The sequence below is a fragment of the Ailuropoda melanoleuca genome, chromosome 8 (assembly GCF_002007445.2).
Source record: "Ailuropoda melanoleuca isolate Jingjing chromosome 8, ASM200744v2, whole genome shotgun sequence".
In the NCBI taxonomy this organism is placed as follows: domain Eukaryota; kingdom Metazoa; phylum Chordata; class Mammalia; order Carnivora; family Ursidae; genus Ailuropoda; species Ailuropoda melanoleuca.
In genome coordinates this window covers 85,694,663-85,721,630 of record NC_048225.1, presented here as the reverse complement: position 1 = coordinate 85,721,630, position 26,968 = coordinate 85,694,663, and the positions used below count along the sequence as shown (strand labels likewise).

At 38.0% G+C, this 26,968-nt stretch overlaps 1 protein-coding gene across 1 annotated transcript in view; it reads left to right on the top strand.

Annotated features, from left to right (window-relative positions):
• Nucleotides 1–441: 441 nt before the first annotated feature.
• The window catches only part of TSEN15 (tRNA splicing endonuclease subunit 15), a 30,116-nt gene continuing 3,589 nt past the window's right edge, over nucleotides 442–26,968 (top strand). Inside the window, exons 1-3 of the mRNA XM_002929121.4 lie at nucleotides 442–638; nucleotides 2,813–2,894; nucleotides 3,163–3,298. Of these exons, the coding sequence (XP_002929167.1) occupies nucleotides 513–638; nucleotides 2,813–2,894; nucleotides 3,163–3,298 (344 nt within the window). The 5' untranslated portion in view covers nucleotides 442–512. The remainder of the gene's footprint in view (nucleotides 639–2,812; nucleotides 2,895–3,162; nucleotides 3,299–26,968) is intronic.

Here is a 26,968-nt window from a genome sequence, read left to right as displayed (position 1 = left end):
TCGTGTTTACTCTTGCTCCTCTACTCCTGAAACGTGGGTCCCGCCTAAAAACATGGTTCTTGGCAGTCTAGTCTTTCTTCTCTTTCTTCTTTCCACTTTCTTCTACAGAGATCTCATCGACTTCCACACTTAAAACTCACCTGACAGGGAACAGAACGAGGCTTTTCCTGTTATCAGGCTGAAGACCCAGACGCCTTCAGTATTTCCTACTTTCTCAACAGGGCTGCAAGTAGCATCGACGGGAGGAGAATTAAGGGCTTCTGGCCTAAGGGTACTCTTGAACTCTTCCTCCTGTCTCTGCCCAGATTTGAATAAACTGGAAACGGGAGCGTGTCGGCTGAGGTTCTAGGCGCATCTGCCAGAGGGAGGAGCTCATCTCGCTTTCCTCCCGGTGTGTGTCGCCCTCCGCGCGCAGGCGGCGCGCGCCCGGGAAGCGGAACCCGGACGCGCGCGCCCCTGCTTCTGGCCGGGCGCGGGGCGCGGTGCACCACCCGCTCGCCGCCCTGCCCGGCATGGAGGAGCGCGGTGATTCCGAGCCCACCCCGGGCTGCAGCGGTCTGGGCCCGGGCGGCGTTCGCAGCGGCGGCGGCGCCCACCCATGGGCCCCGGAGGACGCCTGGATGGGCACCCACCCAAAGGTCAGCAGGCGCGAGAGGAGCAGGGCGCCCATTCGGGGCCCCTTCCCCGGGTGGAAGGCCGCCGCCGTCGCCCTCGCCTCCCTGCGGGGCCGGGTCGCAGAGTTTGCGCGCGAACCTCCCGGAAGGGGGCCCGCGTGCACACTGCCCGTGGCGGGCAGGCTTGGTTTTGTTTAAAGGAGTTGAACTATTGTTCTGACGCCCCCTCCTCCTCCCGCCCCAGACACACACCCACCCAAGCCTTTCCAGAGCAAGACGTTAAATCCAGCGCCTCTCCGGGCAGAGCACAATAATAATCATTCCACCAATTTCTGAGTTTTGCTGTGTGGGGCCCCTTTTGAGGATGGTCTCATTTAATCCTCGCCTTAACCGAGTAACCACAGTACCCACCGCAAAAAACAGCTTGCGGGCCATGGATAGGTAGAAAGATCAAGGCTTAGGCACAGCCACGTTTGCACTTAGCCTTGAGCCCAGAGTGTGCGTTGTGATTTTGCTGAAGTGCTATTTCCTGATTTTTCTAATTTCTTGTAAAGTTTGGATAGATTCTTCCCCAAAGCAGAACTGCTCAACATTTGGATGTGGTGGGGGTTTTGTTTTGTTTTGTTTTTTTGTTTTTGGTAAAGCAGCAAAGAGGTAGAGTACCTTTGCTTGCTTCTGCTTGTTGGCAAATTGCTGCCTTGGACCAGTAACTTCCCAAGCAGTGAATGGACAGTGAATGGAGATGGGCGTTTTGTAGGAATCTCAGAGACTGGCCTAGTTATTTTAGTACAATAGTCTTCTGCTGGGAAGCAGTATTTCATAGATCATTATCTAGAAACAGCCAAGAAAATGAAAAGAGTTAACCCCTTTTCATGTTCTCTCTTGATTTTATCCTCCTCCTCTATCCCCTTATTTACCATCAAGGTGAGAAAAACAAACATGCATATGTCATTCGGTGCCATAAAAAGAAGAACCATAACACTGTTAAGGAGCATGAACCCAAAAGTTCTGCCTGAGGCTTTGACTGCTGGAGTTTGAAAACTCTGTTAGATCACCAGCTTTGTAGTTTTTTGTTTTTGGAAGTTTTAAAATCTCATTGTTCTTCAGTTTCCTCATCTGTAAAATACAGTAATAAGAGTACTTACCATAGAGGGTTGTGACAGGATTAAATCAGTTAATATTTATAAAGCACTTGATATATAGTAAGCACTATATAATATATAAATAAATATATAGTAATGAACATTAATTTCATTGTTTTATTTTCATGCTTAGAAATCCTCAGTATTTCTTTATGGGTAAAATTCAGACTTTTAGCTTAGCTATCAAGACCTTGCAACCTGGTCTCCAATTACCAATTAATTTCAGTGTCATTTTCAAACATTTGAGGTGTGAGGGGGACAACTAATAGTACCCCTGTTCTCCTGAACCTGCCCATACTTATGATGAAGCTAGTGGGAGAATATGACTGCAGGTCTGTACCCATGTGGGTCTGCTAATGCCTCACCTCTGCGTTAGGCCTGCTTACCCAGTGAATCACTGGGATAGCTAGAAAACCTCAGGCTTCCCTTGCAGGGGTAGTCCACTGAAGAATGTTCTCCAGTGCTGACCAGCAGGTCTGAAAGAAGTTAGGAGTGGCATTTTAGCGGACTTTCTTCATAGGCAAACAGAGACCATGGAAATAGTGGCTCTCATTAATGTGCTGCAGCAGAAATCCTGTTAAAAGATGTCTCCACTCCTGGTAGATAGATTTCTTTATAGGCCTTTGAATCCATGTGGCCTATTCCCACCTATGCGTGATTACTCACACTGTTATCCTGCCTTCTCTATTTACTCAGATCATATTCACCCTTCAGGGCCCGATCTGTATCCACCTCTGCCATGAAACACTCACCAACCAAGCCATCCCAGTAGAGCTCCTCTGACTTGTCTCATGTTTGTTTTTTTTTTTATTTCACACACTGGTTTTTAATTACTGTCATGGGTTATTTGCCTAACGATTGCAAGTGTCTGTGTGTTTGCCTTAAAAATTGCCAAGTATTTTTTAGAGACGGGGATCAGGTAATAACTGCTTTCTAACCCCACTGTACCTAAAAGAGAGTCTTCTACTTTTTATATATATTTTATGAGTAGTTGATTGAGTGAAAGAAAATATTAAGAGGTTCTTCCTTCTCTGACAATTACATTTTTATTTTCAGTATTTAGAAATGATGGAATTAGATATAGGAGATGCCAGCCAAGTTTATATAGCATTCTTGGTTTACCTGGACCTCATGGAGAGTAAGTTGTTTTATTGTTTTATTGTTGGGGTTATGGCGGGGGGATGGGGAGTTGGGTTGGGACATGGCATTTAAGCATTGTCTGTTAATTTTGTCAGTTTTGTAATTTCTTCATTTACATTGGGAATTACAGGGTAACAGAATACTAGAAAAGTAAAGAGAAGATAACATTATGGGTGAAGTTTGCTCAGTGGAGTATTAGGTAGAATTTATAATTTTATCTTTTACTGTTGATAAACATTATTGTCCGTTAAATGATGCACTTTCAGGTAAAAGTTGGCATGAAGTAAATTGTGTTGGATTACCAGATCTCCAGCTCATCTGCCTTGTCGGGACTGAGATAGAAGGAGAAGGATTACAGACTGTGGTGCCTACACCCATCAGTGCTTCCCTCAGCCACAACAGGTGGGCAGGTGATTTTGGTCTTTAACAGGTTAGTTCCTTTCCACTAGGAATCATTAAATTCGAGGTAGTAATATATTTTTAAAGGAATATAGGGTACAGGGATCATAACTTTACTCTTGGTAATTTGAGGAATAAGTTAAATATGAGCATTTAACAAGTATTTAGCACTACTGTATTGTCAGTACTTTTTCAGGAAAGGAATATATATGATAGAAATACTATCATAAAGAGAACAGAAAATGTTTTCATTCTTACAAGGAGGCAAGACCATTATACTTGAATTGTGAATTGATACAAATTATACCAATTATATCTGTTGGTGAAGAGTGTGCTTAACTTGCAAGTTGAAATCAAAGAAAGTGCCATGGGATCTTTTTAAAAAACCTTTGCTACACAGAATTGGATTAAACATATCTTTATTTCATGACATGTTCTCCAAATCAACCTCATAAAACAAAACTAGATTCTTTTTTTTTTTTAAGATTTTATTTATTTATTCGACAGAGATAGATAGAGACAACCAGCGAGAGAGGGAACACAAGCAGGGGGAGTGGGAGAGGAAGAAGCAGGCTCATAGCGGAGGAGCCTAATGTGGGGCTCGATCCCATAACGCCAGGATCACGCCTTGAGCCAAAGGCAGACGCTTAACCGCTGTGCCACCCAGGAGCCCCGAAACTAGATTCTTGACGGTAACTTACATCTAACTGTATGGGTCCCCTCCTTCTTTGCTTCCACTGTCCTGAGGTAACTCATCCTGAATCCCATATTCTTTGGAAATTTTTAAATTTTAGATCTTTTTAACTTTATAAAGAGCATATAATCTTTGACACTGACTTTATACACTCAGTATTAATACTATTATCCATTATGTATTTGGTTTTGGCTGCCATATCATATTCCATCGTATGATTCTACCCTAGTTTTCACATCTACTTTCCTGTCAGTGGAGAGTTGCTAATGTGCGACTTTAGGGGATAATTTCAAACTATTTTCCAAAGTGGTTGCCTCACTTTACTTTCCACTTGCAGTGTAAACAAGATCTCTTGAAGTTGTATTGTTTCTGACATTTAGTATTGTCAGACTTCAAAATTTTTGTCAGTTGAATGGGTTATCTCATGGTGGCCTTAATTTGTATTTTTCTGATCTCTGATCTATTAAACATTTCTTGATATATTTATCATTTCTTTTTGAGAAATTCCTATTCATATCCTTTGACTGTTGGATTATTGGCAGTTTTCTCATTGACTTGTAGGAGTTCTTCATATATTCTTGACAATAATCCTTTTGGTTCTGTTTCCCAGTTCTTAAATCTGTCTTCAGGTATTTTTGATGAACAACAGTTCTTAATTTGAATATAATCATATTTATACATTTTTCATAACCAATGTCTTTGTGTCTAGGTTAAGAAATATTTCCTGTCTAAAGGTCTAAGAAAAACTCACCTGTGTTTTCACTAAGAGTTTTAAAGTTTTTTCTTAATGGTGTGAGAGGAAGGTTAGGGACCTCGTTTTCATGTGGATAATCATTTTTTTCTACTTCCATTTGCTGAATAGTCCCCCCTTTCCTCATTATTTGACATATCACCTCTGTCATTCAAAGCTCCACTTATGCATTGACTTGTTTCTGGGCTCTGTTTTTATTCCATTAGTCAATACATCTATCCTTGTGCCACTATCACATTTTATTTTATTTTTTTTTAAAGATTTTATTTATTTATTTGACAGAGATAGAGACAGCCAGCGAGAGAGGGAACACAAGCAGGGGGAGTGGGAGAGGAAGAAGCAGGCTCATAGCGGAGGAGCCTGATGTGGGGCTCAATCCCATAACGCCGGGATCACGCCCTGAGCCGAAGGCAGACACTTAACCGCTGTGCCACCCAGGTGCCCCCACTATCACATTTTCTTATTTCCTGCTTCAGAAGACGTTCTGGTATCCCTGGTATCTTGTTATCAAGTCTCCTTTGTGCTTTTCTTCTTTGGAAGCTGTAGCAGGCAGCCTCTAAGATGGCTTCTTGGACTCCAGCCTTCTGGTAGTCCCACCCTTGTGTAATTCCCCTTCTGTGAGTGTGGTCTGTACTTGCTGACTTGCTTTTAACAAATAGAATTAGGTAAAAGTGATGGGATGTTACTTCTAAGATGACTTTACAAAGGGCTATGGCTTCTGTCTTGGGCACTCTCTTTCACTTGCTTGTTCCGAGGGAAGCCAGCTGCCCTGTGAACTGTCATTTAGAAAGGCTGAAAATAGAGGAGTAAAAGTAACTATTGATGGAGCAAGATTCTTGAGAGATGGGGAGGGATGGATTCCAGAAAGTAGTTGAAGAGATTAATATTGAGCTAAAGGAGGAGGATCTCAATTTCTGAGATTGTGAGACAGGAAGAAAGGACAGATGAAAACATAGCTATATTTGGAAGGGTATATGCGTATAGAAGAGGGCAGAGTACCTTAAAATCCAACATGAAGGGCTCTGATGAATACCTTTGTTTTTCTAGTTTACTGTGATTGAAGTAAAAAAGCACTGGACCGAAGCCTGAAGACCTGGGTTCTGATCTTTGCACTGACACTTAACGTTTTGTTTGATGATTGGTGAAACGCCTAATTTCTCAGGGTTTCAGTTTCTTTGTCCTTCAGTGAAGGATTTAGATTGTCAGTGGATAATATGTAAGATCCTTTCCAAATCAAAGCTACCATAATTGTTTACTTTCATTAGTGTATTCCATAAAACTATATTAAACTAATTTTTAGCTTTCCATTAATATTTTTGGCACAATTTTGTATAATTCATTATAAGACTTTTTTTTTTATATATATACCAGGCTATTCATACTCTTCTCTGAGAGGCTCTTTACTATGAGACTTCGGTATGTTTCAGAATCACAAATAGTTGATAAAGTTGACATCAAATTTGATCGCTGATACTTTCTGGTTTTCACTAGCATGATTTCCAAGCCTCTTTATGTCTAAAAGACTTAATAATTCATTCCTCAAAACTCCCCCGTATGTCTTTTAGTTACAGCAAAAATATCATACTAGTTTACTATTATTGTTATACTATTTGTTTGGACAAGGAACTACCATTTGGAATTAACTGAATTTAATCCTAAAAGATAAAATCAGTAGTCTATTTGAATCAAAATAATTTCATAAGTCTAGAGGTACAAATTTGGGTCCTATTATTTTCTAGTTTTTTCCAACTAGTGATTATTGATTTTCCAGCTTTAAATAGAATTAGTTGGGAGGATAACTTAGCCATTTTTACCCTCTTGGATTTAATAACTCAGAGGGCTTAAGTCTTTGTATCTTGGGTTTTTATATAAATATTCATAATTACATTATGCAATAGAATAATAATACAGAAAAGAGCACAGATGAGGCCCAATACCCACTAGATTTATTATACCTTTTATGGCATGAAATTTTCTCAACTCAAAGTATGCAAATAACTTTTTAACAAAGATTGTGTGTGTGTGTGTGTGTGTGAATGAGAGAGTGTGTGTTTGATTTCATTCCTCACTCTTTAACAGGAGTGCTATTTTTAGGTAGTAAGCATACTTTTATCTATTTTTACCTCCATGCATATTTTGTATATAAAATGTTACATATCTAACAGTAATGCTGTGATTTCAGACATTTGTTGTTAATGTAGGAGTTTTCCTTCATTAGTAACACAGAGAAGAAAATGTTTGACTTTGAATCTTTGGCAGCCTTGCATAGGGAGGAAATTCATGTCCTAAAAGTATTTGGGTAGGACCTTGTAAGTGTAGCTCACCAGATAGATAGATGGATAGATGGATAGATGGATGGATAGATAGATAGATATAAAATGTTTTATATAAGAAAACTAACAATTTACTTTATTCAGTAACAAATCATCTACAAAAATAAATAACTGTGTTCACTTTTAAACAGCATTTTTTGTCAGGTAATATTGTTGAAGCTTTTTAGTCTTTTCTTACCAAGTATTTATTGAGTGACTGTTATGTGTCAGGCAGTGATCTAAGTGCTGGGGATACCATGTTGATCAAGACACCTCCCTTTTTTGGTGTAAATGACATACGACATTATATGAGGTTTCAGGTGTACAATATAATGATTTGATATTTGTATATATTGTGAAAACATCAGCACAAGAAGCCTAGTTAAGATCTGTCACCATACGTAGTTATAGAATTTGTTTTATTATGATGAGAACTTTTAAGATCTACTTTCTTAGTCACTTGCAAATATGCAATACAGTGTTATTAACTGTAGTTGCCATGCTGTACTGTATGCCATTGTATTGCCAGAATTTATTTATTTTATAACTGGAAGTTTGTGCCTTTTGACTCCTTTAACCCATTTGCCCACTCCCCACCCCCTGCCTCTGACAACCACCATCTGTTCTCTGTATTATGAACTTTTTTTTTTTTAAGATTCCAGATATAAATGAGATCATGTGGTGTTTAAGAGAGCCTCTTGAAAATAGTGTTCTAGCACTAAATGTTGGCTTGGAAAATAAATTTTATTTTTTGATAATTATCAGATGGGATCTAATAAAAACAGAATTCTCCCTTGTTCTGAGACTTAATTAACTGTGTAATTTGGGACTGCCTCCACTTATTTTATTGTTAGGTAGTTGAATAACAAGGATAATGGAGTGCTGGAAAGTACTTTGTAGAAGGTTGTGACAGGACCCAGAGGAAGGACAGGAAAAACCTCCTGTAGGTGGTAAAAGACCACGTTTTAGCAGGACAACTGCAAGTAGTTAAGCACAGTTGCCTGCCTGTAAGCATGGTGACCACGTTTTAGCAGGACAACTGCAAGTAGTTAGGCACAGTTGCCTGCTTGTAAGCATGGTGACCACGTTTTAGCAGGACAACTGCAAGTAGTTAGGCACAGTTGCCTGCCTGTAAGCATGGTGTCTAGTTCGGAGCAAGTGCTTTACAGTATTGGGTAAGGCAGCTAATGAATAAATAAGTAAATAGAACTCATGAGAAAATAGGGAAGGATGGGAAATGAGGTGGGTTGATTACGTAGATCATGAAGGCCATCACTGATTTCAGTGTTTTGCTATTAAAAATTATACCGTAATGAATAACCTTGTAAGTATATCTTTGTTCTCATGTATGACAGTTTCTCTAACGTGGAAGTCTAGAGGTGGAAAGCCTGGGACTTCAAGCATTTCCACCTTCCTCTATACCGGTTATTACTAAATTACTCTCCTAAAATTTATCAGTTTATAGTCTCACAATATGTAAGTTTTCATAGAGTAGAAGAGATTTACTGACGTATAACTGACAAAGATTGATTCATAGTATATAAATAACTTCTGTGACTCAAGGAAAAACAACCCAACAAAAAAGCATGGACAGAAACAGGCAATTCACAGAAAAGGAACTCGAATGGCTCAAATCATTTATAATCAGGGAAGTAGAAATATAAAATGTGCTCATTCGTGGTTTGTCTTAATTATGCAGAAACTTTTTGGACAGGTTACATTGTTATTGTGTGAGAAAAAGAAGGTATTAGTTTATGGGTGACTCTTTGAATAGGGCTACAGCTAGCTCTGAGAGTACCTTTGAGTGACTTAGAGACATACAAAAAAAGTCTCTTCACCAGGGTTGAAGGCGTGGCGAGCCGCACCAGCCGGATATCAGACCCGCTTAGAACAGGCGCTCTTGTGCGAGGCACCATCTGTACATGTAGGCAGTTCCCTGCCCCTGAAGCATGTCTACTGAGTCCTGGCTTTCCACAAAGAACCCTGAAAGTTGCTGCTATGTAGATGGTGTCACTGAAAGGCTTTAGGCAGAGGAATGATACTCTTGATGGTTCTATGTGGTTGTAAGAGTATTTTGCCTTTGTAGACAATGTTACAGTATTTCAAAGTACATTCCTAAGTGTACTCTCATTTCATCAGCACTAAAATTCTGAATGGCTTATAGGCTTACTTCTTTTATGTAATTTCACATAAAATGTGAAAAAATGTATCTTTATTAATAAATAAATAATAAATAAATAAATAATCTTGTGTTTCCAAAAGATTATACAGGATTAAGTGAATTGCATCAAAGTCTCATAGTAGATAACAAAGTTTCATGGCTATTAGAGTTCTGTTTCTTTCTTTCTATTTCTATTGGTGTTTTTAAATCTTTTTTTTATTGAAGTATAGTTAACATACAGTATTATTGAAGTTTCAGGGGTGCAACATAGTGATTCGAGACTTATATACATTGCAAAATGTTCACCACAATAAGTATAGTTACCATGTGTCACCATACAAAGTAATTATGATATTGTTGACTATATTCTCTATGTTGTACTTTTCATCCCCTATAATTTATTTATTTTATTATCTGAAGTTTGTACATCTTAATCCCCTTCACCTATTTCGCCTTTCCCCCAACCCTCCTCTCTCTGGTAACCATCAGTTTGTTCTCTATTTATAAGTCTATTTCTGGGTTTATGTTTATTTGTTTGTTGTTTTGTTTTTTAGATTCCACATTTTAGTGAAATCATGGTACTTATCTTTTTCTGGCTTATTTCACTTAGCTTAATATCTTCTAGGATCACCCATATTGTTATGAATACCAAGATTTCATTCTTTTGCTGAGTAAAGTTTCATCATATGTATTTTATACACATATATAAAAATATATGTATTTAAAAACATATATTTATGTGTGTGTGTGTGTATTTTAAAATATTTTATTTATTTGAGAGAGAGAAAGAGAGAGCACGAGCAGGGGGAAAGGGCAGAGGTAGAGGGAAAAGCAGACTCCCTGCGAGCAGGGAGCCCGATGCGATGCCAGGCTCGATGCCTGGACCCCAAGATCATGACCTGAGCCGAAGGCAGATGCTTAACCAACTGAGCCACCCAGGTGCCCCAGTTGTGCATTTTTTTTGTTAAGTCAGGCTTATTGAGGTAAAATTTATATACAGTAAAAAATCACTCATTTTACAGATGCAGACATGTGAGTTTTTAGTAAGTGTGTATAGTCATGGAACCAATACACAATTCCCCCAAAACTTCGCTCATGCTCCTCTGTCATTAATTCCTATAGTTTTGTCTTTTCCAGAGTGTCATATCAATAGAATCATAGGCCTTGTGTCATGCCTCTCCCTTAGCATGATGCTTTGGAGACTTCCGTGTTGTTGCATTTATCAGTAGTGTGCCCTTTTTCATTGCTGAGTAGTATTCCATCGTATGGATGTGCCACAGTATATTTAACCAATCACCAGTTGTTGGACATTTGGATTGTTTCTGGTTTTTGGCTTTTATGGATGAAAGCTGTAAACATTCTCTTTAGGTTTTTGTGTAGACATACGCCTGCAATTCTCATGAGTGAATGAATATTTAGGCACTGAATTACTAACTAGTTCATATGATAAATGTATTTTTAACTTTATAAGAAACTGCCAGACTATTTTCCAAAGCTGCTGTGCTATTTTCTGTGCCCACCAGCAAAGTATAGATGTTCTAGTTGCTCCACAGTTTAGCAACATTTTGGATGATTAGTTTATTTAATTTCAGCCATTCAATTAAGTACATGGAGTTATCTCATTGTGGCTTTAAATTTGTATTTCCCTAATGACTAATGAAGTTGAGCAACTTTTCATCTACCTATTTGCCACCTGTACCTCTTCTTTGGTCAAGTATCAGTTCAAATCTATTGTTTATATTTTAAAGACTGTGTTGTGTTCTTAATAATTTCTAAGAGTTCTTTATGTTTTCTAGACACAATTCCTTTATCAAATATTCTTTTGAAAATATTTTCTTTCAGTCTATGACTTGTCTTAATTTCTTTGGAAGAACAGAAGTTTTTAATTTTGATTGATGTTCAGTTTATCATTTTTTCTTTCACAGTTTGTAGTTTTTATGTTTTATGTAAGAAATGTGTGCTTAACCCACAGTCATAAAATTTGCTCCTATGTTTTCTTTTCAAAGTTTTACAGTTCTGGTTTTTACTTTTAGGTCTGTGATTAATTGGAGTTGAATTTTATATATGGTGTGAGCAAAGAGGTTCAGGGCTCTTTTTCCTTTTCTTCTTTTTGCAAATGCATTCCGGTTGTTCCAGCGTAAATTAATTGCTGTGACACCTCTGTTGAAAATCACTTGACCATGTGTGTACATCTGTTTCTGAACTCTCTAGTCTATACTCTTGAACTGGGTGTCTGTCCTTTTGTCAGTGTCATATTATCTTGATTACTATAACTTTGTAGGAAGACTTGAAATCAGGTAGTGTAAGTCCTCCAACTTTGTTCTTTTTCAAAGTTTTTTGGGGGGGGCTATACTAAGTCCTTTTATTTTCCATATAAAATTTAAAATCAGCTCTATCTCTACAAATAGTTTGTAGAGTTATTTGTGTCTCACAAATTTTGCCCGTTAAAATTTTTTTTTGTTATAAGTCTCCATTAGTCTGTAGTAGAGATTGGCAAACCTTTTCCATAAAGCTCTGGATAGCAAAGATTTTTGGTTTTGCAGGCTTTTTGTCTCTATCATAACTCAGCTCTGCCATGTTAGTATGAAAGCAGCCATAGACAGTACATAAACACATGGGTGTGGCTATGTTATTATAACTTTATTGATAAAAAATAGAGGGCAGTTCAGATTTGGCTCACACACTGGTAATTTACTAACCCTTGATGTATGGGTTCTGCCTCTTACAATTTTCCTGTTAAAGAACCTGGGCCATTTGACCTGCATCCTCTCCTGTAGTCTGGGTTTGCCAACTGCTCATTCACAGTGCATTGCAAAGTGTTTCTCTCTCCTCTGCCTTTTCTGCAAATTGGCAGCTGGAACCAGAGGGTTGATAGATTTAATTTGATCACATCAGTGAGACCTTCATGTAGCTGGTGGTCTGTTCTTTGATCCGTAGGCATATAATGTCTGGTTACCTCTCTGTGTGTATTCTTGGTAACCATTGATACTTAATGCCTAGCATTTACTGGTGGTTTTAACCTTTGTCACCGTTATTGTTCTGGCTTGTGATTCCAGTTCACTTCCCTTGGACTACAGCACAGTATTAGTATTATAGGCTTTGGTCATCTCTTGTTCCAGGACCTCTTACTGCTGACTTCTCCTTTGACTCTCACTCAGGAAAGCATGGTGGAATGTGAGTAGATGAGAATGATGATATATTATAGAGAATATTAATTTTATATTAAAACATAACCTTGCCAACTTTGGTACTTTATTGTTAGAAACGAATTACTTGTCACACACTGCACCGTCTACTTGAACACAGCACTAGTGAATCACTGTCCTGTCCTGTGCTGCTTAGTGCCTTGATATATGGGCTGTGTGTGTGTGTGAATGCTCTGTTTCCCTCAAAAGCATTAAATAACATTGTTATTACTAGGGAATCTGGGTAGTATACAAAGGGTGAGAGCCAGAGGAGTTGGTAGTTTGCTGGTGGTGAAAGCTCATGTTGTTTACAAAAGACATACAGCATGTAAGGCATAAGAGCTGTCTTCTTTATTTACTCCTAAATTTCGGAGTCTGTTGTTTGTAAAACTGGACTAAACTGTATCATTTATGTAGGTAACTACAACTTAGCTATAAAATATTTCCCCAGTGATGACAATAAACAATCTCCCTGTATCTCTTAAAGTCACTTCAGTAGCTGTCTTGCTGCTTGACTACTGAGTATCCAAGTAGCCTATATATTTGCATGGCTTTTTTCCCCATTATTTATTTTATGGTGTGTACATATTTGCTGACTCCTTAAAAGGTAACAGTTCTAGGCAGCATGTAATGATTTATCTGTGTGAATTTCTAAGAATGCCTAAACAGTTTTTGTATCCATTTCCCACGTTTTTCCAGGCTTTGGACCTAATTTAATTTACATAGTTTCTGGCAAGAGTGCAGGGTGAATGTGTATTTGAATGGAAGTTAGTGAATGCATTACTCTGAGCAAAAAGTACGTTCTGTGACCAGTGATATCTGTAAAGCAGTTATACGTAATATATGTTCATAGTTAAAACACTTTGACATATATTCCAAGTCTCAGAAGGTCTTATGTCTAATAGTCCCTTGTGAAAATATTGATTTAATACTAACTGCTGATCTCCAGTGGGAGAACAGAATTGTAAAGAGCCCATGTATGACTATCTAGTAGGAAAACTATGCTGATGGAGTAGGAGGTTGTGTTTCTTGAAGGGAAGGACACAGCTCCTTTTTCTCTCATCTAAAAACACTTCTTAAAGCTAATGTAAAATGATATTTAGCTTACATTTTAAAATACTATATTAAGTCATATATTTGTATGGTATATGCATATGGAAAGTACTCTAGATTATTTCTTACTAAAGTTAATCTAGGAATCCATGTAGCAAGTTTGGTAAATGACTGTAAATGTTATGAGTACAGTTTCCCCAGACAGAGCAATGGTATAAAATTATATTAATAAATTCATTGAGGTCAAAGAGATCTGATGAATTTAAAGATGAGACAACCAGAGGAATCCTAACAAAAGCCAGAGGACTTTTTCAATGCAGGGTAGCAAATGAAGTCAGATTTATGTTCAGATAGTTTGATTAGTTTCTTTTTGGCCATTGATATTTGTTGAATGCCCCTAAATGGGAGAAGTATATTATAACAAAGTTAGGATAATAGTATTACAGGTTTCTGTAATAGTATTATAGGTTGTTGTAAATAGGAAAATATCTTAAGTAACTCACACAAGGGCACATAGCAAATTAGGAGGAAAAATTTTTGCATGTGTGGGTTGTTTTTTGTTTTTTTTTTTAAAGTAACCTCTGTGCCCAGTGTGGGGTTTGAACTCACAACCCTGACATCAAGAGTCACATGCTCCACTGACGTTGAGCCAGCCAGGCACCTCTGTTTTTCTGTTTTTAACTATGAGGTTTTTTTTTTCTGGTAGAGCCTGTGTCGTCTCTCAATTTCATTGTCAATTTAGTTTCTTCAGTAATATATGAAAGATGTGCTGAAAACTAAAACCACAGTTGCCATATTTTAAGCTTATCTGTGTTTATAGATGTTACAAGTTTCAAAAAAAGCTGAGCGAAGTGTTTTGTGCAATTATGAAATCCAAGGACAGTTAAGATACTGTTTTTTGAAATGATCTATGAATCTCCTATGTTACAAAGGATCATAATTCCGTGCTTAGTGATACAAGTGAATCATTCATTCTTTTGAGACCTGACTAAATTATAAAGTCCTCTCCTCTTGGTGCCAGAGGATAGTGGATGGCTTGTGTGAGCATGGAGCCTCTCCAGTGGCCGTTGTATCCTCCCACTCCCACAAATTAGTAGCATTTATTGTGATTTATAATGACTGATAACCTCTCTAAAATGGGAACCCTCAGCCTTTCTCAGAGAAGATTTTTCTGAATGTTCTCTTTCTTAGCACCTTCCAATCTGAATATTACTCTAGAAACTTAGAAAAAGGCTCCAACATTCTGTATATCAAATTGGTCATCTGCTAATTCAGTAGCCATAAGGCCAACAGTCTAAGAACTTTAGTCATTTGGTTTCATGATCCTACAGTTAAGGCTAATTTATGTGGTAAAAGAAGTGAAAATAGTTCATTACACATAGAAATGAGTGTCAGAGCCAAAGTTAGGATTCATAGTCTGTGATTTTTTTTTTAATTTTAATTTTTTAGTGAACGTACAGTACAATATTGGTTTCAGGAGTAGAATTCAATGATTCATCACTTACATATAACACTCAGTGCTCATCACAAGTGCCCTCCTTAATACCCATCATCCATCTAGCCTATCCCCCACCCACCTACCTCCAGCAACCCTGTTTGTTCTCTGTTGTTAAGAGTCATTTATGGCAGGTTGCCTGGGTGGGTTAGTCCGTTAAGTGTCTTGTGTTCAGCTCAGGTCATGATCCCAGGGTCCCGGGATCAAGTCCCATATTGGGCTTCTTGCTCAGTGGGGAGCCTCTTCTCCCTCTGCCTGCCTCCCCTGCTTGTGCTCTCTCTCTCTCTCTGACAAATAAATAAAATCTTTAAAAAAAAAGAGTCACCTATGGCTTGTTTCCCACTCGTTTTTTTCTTTTCCTCCTTCCCATATGTTCTCCTGTTTTCTTTCTTAAATTCCACATATGAGTCTAATTTTTAAAATTTGATGCTCGGCTTATTAAGCCATATCGACCTGTTTCCTACACCATTTTCAAAAGAATACGCTCTCTCTTCTTCCTACATTGAATCAAAAAAGCTGCAGTCCTTTTTTCTTTGTCAGAACTAATGTAGCTTTTAAATATTCTGTTTTAAAACTATTAATAGTAAATTTCCCTTTTTAAAGAACATGATTACTTTAAAATATTAGCTGTTCATGTGTTATCACAGCAGTAACCCAGATAATAAAAATGGACTGATTGTTTAACTTTAAATATGTTATATCAGTGTTCTTATAGGGAGAAGAAAAAGAACCCATATTTTAAAACACTAAGATGTGTAGGGAAAATTGAAATTTTATTTATTGTTCTTATACCAAAATAATATGCCTATCAGTAAAAATGTTAAAAATGTATATAATTATACTTTTTATTTAAGCATTAAATATAATGAATATAAATATAATTATAGACTATCTAGAGGCAAAGTAGAAGCATGTTTTGGTTTTAGAGGTAGATGAAAAGGCAAATTGCAGATTACTCCAATATTTTCTAGGTTTCCCATTCATTTATTGGGTGCCTGTTGTGTACTGGACTTATGGGGTACAAATCATCACAGTCCTTGCCCCCATGATGCTCACAGTCTAGAGCTGAGACAGGCATTTATGTCCAGTGGGATAAATGGAACGAGAAGTAGGTACAGGGCACTGAGGAAGACTGCAGAGGGGAGAGATCCGACCTCGGCTGCTAGTGTGGGAGGCAGGGGAGACTGAGAAAGCTTCCTGAAGGACAAGTCGTTTGAAATATCTGTAGGCGTTCCATATGGAATGGGGGTGGAAGTGGATGTTCCTGACAGAAGCAATATCATGAGCAAGGTACTGAAGGCTGAGAGAGGCTGAAAATTGCAAATGGTTCATTATGACAGGGTATTAGTAACAGCAGAGAGAGTACCTGTGTGCAACTCGTGAGAAAGCCCTAGAACAGGGTGTGCGTGCTTGCCTGTGTGTGTGTGTGTGAGAGAGAGAGAGAGAGAGAGAGAGAGAGAGATGGGAACGGGAGAACGAGGAAGAAGAGAGGGAAGGAGAGACGGACGCAGAAAGAATATGAGGAAGTAGCCACCATCTGGGTGGGCAGCTGTAGATGAGGAGAGGCAGAATGGATTAAGGAATTCAAAGATAAGAGGAAGAGGAGGAGTTGTGCTGCTTTGATGTCTTTGAGGGACAAGGTATATCCTGAAACAAAGGTGGGGAGATTATGTGAATAGGAATAGTAGGAATTAGAATACTTGTGTCCATTTTCTCTAAAGACTCCGATTCAAATACACAAGTCTGAGAATGTAGGAAATGATCAGCTATTAGTGCAAGAGCACAACTCAGGGGTTTGAGGAGGTTAAGTCACTCTCCAGCGCTTGCCATTACTTTGCCTCCTTTGCTGACTATTTTCAGGTTTCTAGCCTCTAAATGTTAAAGTGTGCTAAGGCACAGATCTCTGAGCTTTTTTCTCTTCTTCATACTCCTTAGACAGCCTTGTCTGGTTCCATGGTTTTAAGTATCATAGTTATACTGAGGACCCCCAAATTTATGTCTCTACCTCAATCTCTCCTTGAGCCTGAGACTCATATTTGACTGCCTATTTGACATTTCCACTGAGATCTAAGAGGTGTCTCAAATAATAGGTCCAAAAAGAACTCATGATTTGCCCTAAACTGGCCCTTCTGCAGTTTTCCCCGTGTCAGTCAATGGGAACTCTATTCATTCTGAAACTCAGGCCAAAACCCTTGGAGTCAGTTTGTATATAGATTTATGGAACAATTTATTTTAGATTTATGGAACAATTGAGCAGGTAGTACAGAGAATTCCCATATAAGCCCCACAACACTGTTTTTAGTGTTTATTAGTGTTCTTATTAACATCGTGCATTAGTGTGGTACATTTGTTATAATCAATGAACCGATATTGATACATTATTTTAACTAAAGCCCATAGTTTACATTAGGGTTCATCCTTTGTTGTACAATTCTATTGATTTTGACAAATTCATAATGTCATGTATCCACCATGACGTACAGAATAGTTTCAGCACCCTAAAAATCCCCTATGCTCCATGTATTCATCTCTCTGCCCTTACCCTGAACCCGCAGCAGCCCCTGAACTTTTCACTTTCTATACAGTTTTGCCTTTTCCAGAATGTTATATAGTGGAGATCGTACCGTATGAAGCCTTGGCTTCTTCCACTTAGCAATGTGCATCCTCATCACCATGCATTGTTAGTTTTTTGAGTTTTAGCTGGGCTAATAGGTGCATAAGCAGTATCTCAGTTTTTTAAATTTGCAGTTTCCTAATGACATATGATGTTGAGCATCTTTTCATATGTTTATGTGCCATCTGTATATCTTCTTTGGTGAGGTGACTGTTCAGATCTTTTGTCCATTTTTTATTTAGGATTTTTTTTCTTTTTGTTGAGCTTTAAGGGTTTATGTGTTTTGGATACAAGTTCTTTTACCAAATATGTGTTCTGCAAATATTTTCTCCCCCACTGTGGCTTGTCTTTTTATTCTCTTAATAGTGTCTTTTGCAGAACAGAAGTTTTTCGTTATAATGGAGTCCAACAAAATAATTTTTTTTTTTTATGGATCACATTTTTGGTGTTGTATCTAAAAACTCATCACCAAACCCGAGGTCACTTAGATTCTCTCCCATGTCGTCTTCTCAAAGTTTATGGTTTAGTGTTTTACATTTAGATCTGTGATGATCTTTGAGTTAATTTTGGTGAAAAGTGTAAAGAGTGTGTCTAGATTCTTTTTTTTTCCCTATGTTGATATTTGGTTGTTCCAGCACCATTTGTTGAAAAGACAATTCTTTCTCTATTGACCTGCTTTAGCTCCTTTGTCAAAGATCAGTTGACTGTTTTTGTGGGCATCAGTTCTGGGCTCTCTATTCTAGCCCATTAACCTATTTGTCTGTTCCTTCACCAGTACCACATGGTCTTAATTGCTATAGCTTTATAAGTCTGGAAGTCAGGTAGTGTCAGTCCTTTCACTTTGTTCTTCTCCCCTGTTGTGTTATTCTGGGTCTTTTGCCTTTCCATATAAACGTTAGAATCACTTTGTCCATATCCACAAAATAACTTGTGAGAGCTTTGTTTGGGATAGTGCTTAATCTGTAGATCTCATTGGGAAGAATTAGCATCGTAACAATATTGAGCCTTCCTATCCAGGATTGTGGACTATTTATTGAGATCTCCTTTGATTTTTTTCATCAGAATTTTTTAGTTTTCCTTATACAGATCCTGTACATATTCTTGTTAGGTTTATGCCTAAGTATTTCATTTTTTTATGCAAACGTAAATAGTGTTGTCTTTTTTATTTCATATTACAATTGTTCATTGCTGGTATATAAGAAAGCCCTTGATTTTTGCATATTAAGTCTGTATCCTGTAACCTTGCTATATAATCTCTTATTAGTTTTAGTCTACCCAGTGCTCATATCCCAAATTAATACATCAACAAATTCTGGCAGTTCTTTCTTAAAAGTATATCCAAAATCTGTCATTTCTCGCCACTTCTGCTATACTGTCATCACTCTGGTATAAGCTCTGTCGTCTCACTCCCTGTATAATTGCAGCCTATGAAGTAGTCCTCCTTTATAACACTTACCACGTTTATTGCTACTCAATATATTATATATTTGGTTGTCTTTGATTGTTTCCTGTCTTCTTTCCTCCACTAGAAAATAACCTCCATGAAAGCAGGAACTTTGCTCTTTTTATTGCTCTTGTCCCAGTGTCTGGCTTGGTACCTAGTACTTGGTCTTAAATAAGTATTTGTTGAATGAGTGAATGAACTGTCTTAGACTACTCAGTTCCTACAGCAGAGACTTGCTAAATAACATTTTAAAGACATAAGGATATGCTACAAGCAACCTTCCAAGAGTTTCAAAAGAAAATTAGGTGTCTGCAAAATCCATCCACTTGCAAGATTTATCACCATTTCCCACACTTGACCCTGTAACTATATGTGCATCTGCAGATAGAGAACACTCAGGTCTGAAGAGGCACTCCGCCAAGGCTATGAATAGCCTCCTTACCTTTTAGTTAAAGTCTTTTTCATCTATATCTTCCCCACCTATCCCTCCAACCACTTCCCAACCCTTCTTTTTCCTTAGTGTCTTGGGCAAAGAACTTGTATTAATGGTGGAGTAAAGGGTTACCAGAACTAATTGCGTTCCCTTTTTAGGACATTTTTTAAAGATGTTCTTAGTTATAAGGTTTAATCCTGAAGTGCTATGTATTTTTTTGAAGAATAGTATTTCCCTGTAATCAAAAAATATTTCTTCTCTCTAAAGGTATATTCTTTATTACAAATGCATTTAATGACCATTGTTTTATTTGAAGGCTGAAGTCTAATAACTGGTAAAATAATTTCTGTCATTTGGCCTCCCTGCCTATCAAAGTGTGTGTCCTCATACTACCTCTGTTGAAAATCTGTTGCTGGTGAAACCCCCAGTTCCAGCAGTGTCTTGCAACTGACACAGCATTTTTTTCCTTAGCCTCAAAAAAAAAAAAAAAAATGCTTGCAGTTTATTTTAGCAGAATGGCTTCCCACTGGAGTGAATGGCCACATAGGCACTTAATTATTCACTAATCCAACCCTGGAACTTTAGCAGTCTTGATTTTTTTTTTTTTTTAAACTAGGAAGACATTGGCATGATTCCCAAGGAAGTGGTCTGTTATCCTGGAAACTTTTCTTTAGGATTGAGTCTGTGGATGAGTAAGGCTTCTTGATACCTTGGGCACCAGTTTCGTTTTGCATTGTGTTCAGAGTTGCGTTATGATGTGCTGTTGCCGTATATCCTAATGAGGCAGATCAAGCAGTTTCATTGCTGAGTCTACAGTATGTACCGGTTTGGCCACATTGAAGAGCACAGAAGGAGAGACTGCTTCCGCTGGGTTGAAATTAATAATAATTTTAACCCATGATGCATTTTAACAACATTTAAGTTAAAAATAATGTTTTCAACTTGCTTGTCCTCTATACACATCTCAGAGATTACTTAGTCTCTGTTACAGAATCGTCACCAAAAAATGAATGCTAAGATTTATGGAAGGCATTTATGTAGCTTGGAGGGAGGCAGTAGCCAGATGATTTTACCTATGTGTTTGCCTCAGGCTTTTTCAAATGAGCTTCAGAATTATTCTGTGTTCGGGATGTTGAGCTCCTCTCTGAACAGTTATGAGAAGGAAAACCTGTTATAAACATTAACTTCTATTACTGCTGATCAACAACTATGATTATTCCTGATTTCTTTCTTTAGGTTTTTCCTTTGAAATATAATAAACTTGAGAACCTGAACTTCTTATGATGAATACATAGGTTATGTTTTTCACATATGGATTTCTATCAAATATGAACTATAAATAGTTTTATTATCTAAGTTATTTTAGATTTGGGTGATGAAGCATCTCTACAAAATATTTCCAAAGAACTGAGCTTTGAAAAGTTTTACATGAGGTTTCTGAATTAAGACTTCAAGCTGTAAGCTTGTTAGAAGTTAAGCAAGATTATAGTATTTTAGGGACGCTTCATTGTTCTCAGCATATTTACAATTGAGTGTGATGTTTAAAGTAGAACTTTGGAACTTTTGGTTGTGTTCTTGCCGTTAGATTGAGAAAGCACAATCTGTTGACTGAAAGGCAAACTAAACGTTTTTAGTTTATCGGTGTCCTATAAAGGAAACAAGAAAGTCTTGAATAGGGAAAGGTGATGGCATTACTTTAAACATATGTTAAAAATAGGCCAGAAGAGGGGCGCCTGGGTGGCACAGCGGTTAAGCGTCTGCCTTCGGCTCAGGGCGTGATCCCGGTGTTGTGGGATCGAGCCCCACATCAGGCTCTTCCACGATGAGCCTGCTTCTTCCTCTCCCACTCCCGCTGCTTGTGTCCCCTCTCTCGCTGGCTGTCTCTCTGTCGAATAAATAAATAAAATCTTTAAAAAAAAAATAGGCCAGAAGAGATCCTGAACAAGACTCTTTGTAAGACTTCCTTAGTGTGCTTTCAGTAGCAGAAGCAGATAAACTATTTTATTGTGTAATTAGAAAATTCACTGGTAGTTTTCCCCCCACACGCAACCAAATAGGATAAACAGAGCTCTGAGATGGGAACTTCCATTTCATTTTTGACAGTGATTCCCCTCAACTCTGAAGACAAAACCCCTTTTACAAGTCTGAGCTAATTTTCAAATATTAGTTTCCCACATGGGTGTTTTAAGTAAATTTGAAAGTGTTTTGCTGTTTATATTAAAGAACTCTGGAAACAAATATGAATGAGATGGAAATTTCTATCCTAAAGTTTAGTATATGGGCTAGAATTCCCAGACAGTTTACCTCAGGAAAAAACCACACACATGCACACACACGTGTGTTTCTGATTTAAACAATATCATTTCTTAAGAGATGGAAACTATGTAAAAGTTGCCTTAATAGGTTTTTTTCCTTCTATCTGTGTCCCATCCTTGTCATACTCTGCCAGCTAGGGATAGGTAAAGAAAATTATTTTTTTAAAGTTTTTTATTTTAATTTCCGTTAGTTAACATACAGTGTTGTGTTAGTTTCAGGCGTGCAATATAGTGATTCAGCACGTCCATACAGCACCCTGTGCTCATCACAGCAAGTGCCCTTCTGCATCCCCATCACCTATTTAAGCCACCCCCCCCAGTAACTGTAGTTCTCCATAATTAAGAATCTGTTTCTTGGTTTGTCTCTCTCTCTTTTTTTCCTTTGTTGTTTGTTTTGTTTCTTAAATTCCACATATGAGTGATATCATATGGTATTTGTCTTTCTCTGACTGACTTATTTTTTTAAATAAAAATTTTACTTATTCATTTGAGAGAGAGAGAAACAGAACAAGCAGGGGGAGAGGCAGAGGGGAAAGCAGACCCTACACTGAGCTGAGAGCCAGACGTGGGGCTTGATCCCAGGACCTGACGATCGTGACCTGAGCCGAACGCAGACGCTTAACCATCTGAGCCACCCGGGCGCCCCTCTCTGACTGACTTATTTTGCTTAGCATTATACTCTCTAGCTCCATCCATGTTGTTGCAAATGGCAAGATTTCATTCTTTTTACAGCTGAATAACATTCCATTCTGTGTGTGTGTGTGTGTATACACGTATACGTACATTCACCACATCTTTAGTCATTGGTCAGTGGACGCATTGGCTGCTTCCATATCTTGGCTATTGTAAATAATGTTGTGATAAACATAGGGGTGCCTGTATCCTTTTAAGTTAGTATCCCTGTATTTTTTGGGTAAATGCCCAGTAGTGCAATTGCTCGATCATAGGGTACTTGTATTTTTAACTTTTTGAAGAACCTCCACACTATTTTCCACAGTGGCTGTACCAGTTTGCATTCCTAACAACAGTGCATGAATGTTCCTTTTTCTCCACATCCTTGATAACACCTGTTGTTTCTTTTGGTGTTAGCCATTCTGACAGGTGTGACGTGATATCTCATTGTAGTTTTGATTTGCATTTCCCTGATGGTAAGTGATGATGAACATCCTTTCATGTGTCCGTTGGCATCTGTGTGTCATCTTTGGAGAAATGTCTGGTCATGTTTTCTGCTCATTTTTTAATTGGATCATTTGTTTCTTGGTTGTTATGAGTTGTGTAAGTTCTTTATATATTTTGAATACTAACCCTCTATCAGATATGTCGTGAATTCTTCTCCCGTTTTGTAGGTTGCCTTTTAGTTTTGTTGATTCTTTCCTTCGCTGTGCAGAAGCTTTTTATTTTGATGTAGTCCCAGTATTTTGTTTTTGCTCTTGTTTCCCTTGCTTCGGGAGATATATCTAAAAAGAAGTTGCTATAGCAGATGTCAAAGAAGTTACTGCCTGGGGTGCCTGGGTGGCTCAGTCGTTAAGTGTCTGCCTTTGGCTCAGGGCGTGATCCCAGGGTTCTGGGATCGAGCCCCACATCAGGCTCCCTGCTCCGCTGGGAGCCTGCTTCTTCCTCTCCCACTCCCCCTGTGTGTGTTCCCTCTCTCTCTGGCTGTCTCTCTCTCTGTCAAATAAATAAATAAAATCTTAAAAAAAAAAAAAAGAAGTTACTGCCTGTCCTCTTCCAGGATTTTTATGGTTTCAGATCTCACATTTAGGTCTTTAATCCGTTTCAAATTTATTTTTGTGTGTGGTGTAAGAAGGTGGTCCAGTTTCATTCAAAAGAATGTTTCTGTGCAGTTTTCCCAACATCATTTATTGAAGAGAACATCTGTTTTCCATTGGATATTCCTTCCTGCTTTGTTGAAGATTAATTGACCATATGATTGTGGGTTTATCTCTGAACTTTCTGTTCTGTTCTGTTGAACTCTGTGTCTACTTTTGTGCCGGTACCATAGTGTTTTGATTACTACAGCTTTTTAATATAACTTGAAGTCTGGAATTATGATGCCTCCAGCTTTGCTTTTCAAGATTGCTTTGCCTATTCAGGGTCTTTTGTGCTCCCGTACAAATTTTAGGATTATTTTTTCTAGTTCTGTGACAAATGCTGTTGATATTTTGATAGGGAGTGCATTAAATGTGTAGATTGCTGTGGGTATTATAGACATCTTAACATTTGTTCTCCCAGTCCATGAGCATGGATTGTCTTTCCATTTCTTTCTGTCATCTTCAATTTCTTTCATCAGCGTTTTATAGTTTTCAGAGTATAGGTCTTTCATCTCTTTGGTTAGGTTTATTGCTAGGTATCGTATTATTTTTGGTACAATTGTAAATGGGATTGTTTTCTTAATTTCTCTTTCTGCTGTTTCATTATTGTGTATAGAAATGCAACAGATTTCTGTACGCTGATTTTGTATCCTATGACTTTACTGAATTTGTTTATCAGTTCTAGCAGTTTTTTAGCGGAGTCTTTTGGGTTGTCTATGTATGATACCATGTTATCTGCAAGTACTGAAAGTTTCACTACTTCTTTACCCATTTGGATGCCTTGTATTTCTTTTTGTTGGCTGATTGCTGTGTCTAGGACTTCCAGTACTATGCTGAGTAAAAGTGGTAAGAGTGGACATCCCTGTCTTCCTCCTGACCTAAGGGGAAAAGCTCTCGGTTTTTCCTCATTAAGGGTGATGTTAGCTGTCGGTACTTCATAGATAGTCTTTGTTATGTTGAGGTATGTTCCCTCTAAACCTACTTGTTGAGAGTTTTTATCATGAATAGATGTTGTACTTTGTCAATTGCTTTTTCTGTGTCTGTTGAAATAACCGTATGGTTCTTATCCTTTCTCTTATTGAGGTGGTGCATCACACTTATTGATTTGCGAATATTGAACCACCCTTGCAACCCAGGAATAAATCCCACTTGATCATGGTGAATGATTTGTTTAATATATTGTTGAATTTAGTTTGCTAGTGTTTTATGAAGAATTTGGCATCTATGTTCATTAGGGATATTGGCCTATAGTTCTCTTTTTTAGTGGTGTCTTTTTCTGGTTGTGGTATCCGGATAATGCTGGCCTCAGATGAATTTGGAAATTTTCCTTCCTTTTCTCTTTTTTGGAACAGTTTGAGAAGAAAAGGTATTAATTCTTCTTGAAATGTTTGGTGGAATTCGTCTGTAAAGCCATCTGGTCTTTTGTTTGTTGGGAGATTTTTGATTATTGACTCAATTTCTTTGCTAGCTATCAATCTATTCAAATTTTCTATTACTTCCTGTTTCAGTTTTGGTAGTTTATATGTTTCTAGGAATTTATCCATTTCTTCTAGGTTGTCCAGCTTGTTGGCCTATGGTTTTTTCATAATATCCTCTTATAATTGTTTGTATTTCTGTGGCCTTTGTTATTTCTCCTCTTTCATTTGTGATTTTATTTATCTCGGTTTTCCAACAACCTCAGTTTTTCTGAAGGTCTTTTTATATTGACTTTTTGCTCTTGATTATGAGATACCCTTTCTTGCTTCTTCACATAGCTTAGACTCGTTCACTGTATCCAGATACTGTGTATAAATAAGAGACTGATGTTGATGCTACTCCGTGCCCCCAAGGAGCTCATTCTCTCCTCTCTCTGGCAAGTAGGGTCAGGGCCTGATTTAGTCAATCTAATCCAAAGTCAAGATGAGTCATGGCTGAGTTGCAACTTTAGTTATCCCAGTTTTCTTCTGGTTTCAGATGTCTCGAGAATGGGATCACACCTCTCTCTTCATCTCAGCTTTGTGATTAGAGCTTGGTTGCTGTTTTCCAGTCCCTTCCCCAGCTTCTCATGCTGTCGTGCCACTTAAATGCAGAATAAGTCCCCTAAGGGAGAGTTGGTGAACTGGAGGAATTGGTGTCCCTTCAGATTTCAGTCCACCGTGCTAGTTCGTGTGTGGCTATTACCAGTATTGATGGTTTCCCTTTGCCACAGTGAATTTGCTTGCCCATGACTGGCCCACTCTTCTAGCCACTGGGCCCACACTTGGCAGTTGCCCTCAGAGATAGAAGTGGCTTATCTCTTGGTCTCTACTTACTTGGGAAGGGCTCATTTCCCATTAGAATTTATTTCCTTTAACCTTCTTTGTGTTCACATTTCTTTTATTTCTTTAAAGAAAAATGTCATATTTTTAAGCAAATCCAGTGATTTTCTTTGTTGTGGTAGGAACAGTGGTCTTTGATTTCTTCTATGTTCTGATTAGAAGCAGGACCTCCTCCTGCTCTGACTTTTGAATAAACAGTCTCGTCAAAACGTACACCGCCCTGACGACCATTCTCACACTTCTTATTTTGAACCTTTTTCGTAGCATAGAGTAGGGATCAGCAAACCCTTTCTGAAAGGGCCAAGTAGGAAATATTTAGGCTTTGTGGACAAAGTGGCAGAATCAAGGCTATCATGTAGGTACTTACATGACCATTTCAAATGTACCATTGATAGCGTTTATAGATCTGGAAACCATTCTTAGCTCAAGGGCCATGAAAAAACAGATGACGGTAGTTTACCAAGTTCTGGTATAGAGGCGAGTGATAAAATAATTAAAATGTTTTGATGGACAAAAAGCAAGCAAATATCAGGTACTTTTAAGAAATTGAATTCTAGGGAGTTCTTTGGTATACCATCTACCATGATATCTACAGTAGTAAGTACTAAAAATGCTAATTCTGATCTGTCAAGAAAAGTTGAACTTTTGTTTGGTGTAATGGAATTGCATAATAAACTTCAGAAAAGTATTTGTCAGAAATATATTTAGCCATATGAAATCTTCGTCCAGAAAGCCTCACTCATTCGTTCTGCCCAGGTATTCTACTACAATATTGGGCATATTGGGCATTTTTTTTTTTTTTAGCTTTGACACTCAAAATGGGTACGATCCAGTGGGAAACAGACACTTAGAAGTATGAATGCAAGGTAGTGCATACCATAATGTAGGTTTGCACAAGCTTCCTCCATAAGGTAAGATACATAACTGCCTAGAGGTTGGGGAAAGGTGACAGGGAGGAGTTAGAAGAGATGATGATGCTTTGCTAACTCTTGAAAAGGAATTAAGATTTTGCCAGGTGGACAGATCTTATACACCCAATAAATGTTGCCTGACAGTTATGCTTAACAACTGAAGTATTACGATATTGTTGACTTGACTCACTCAAGGT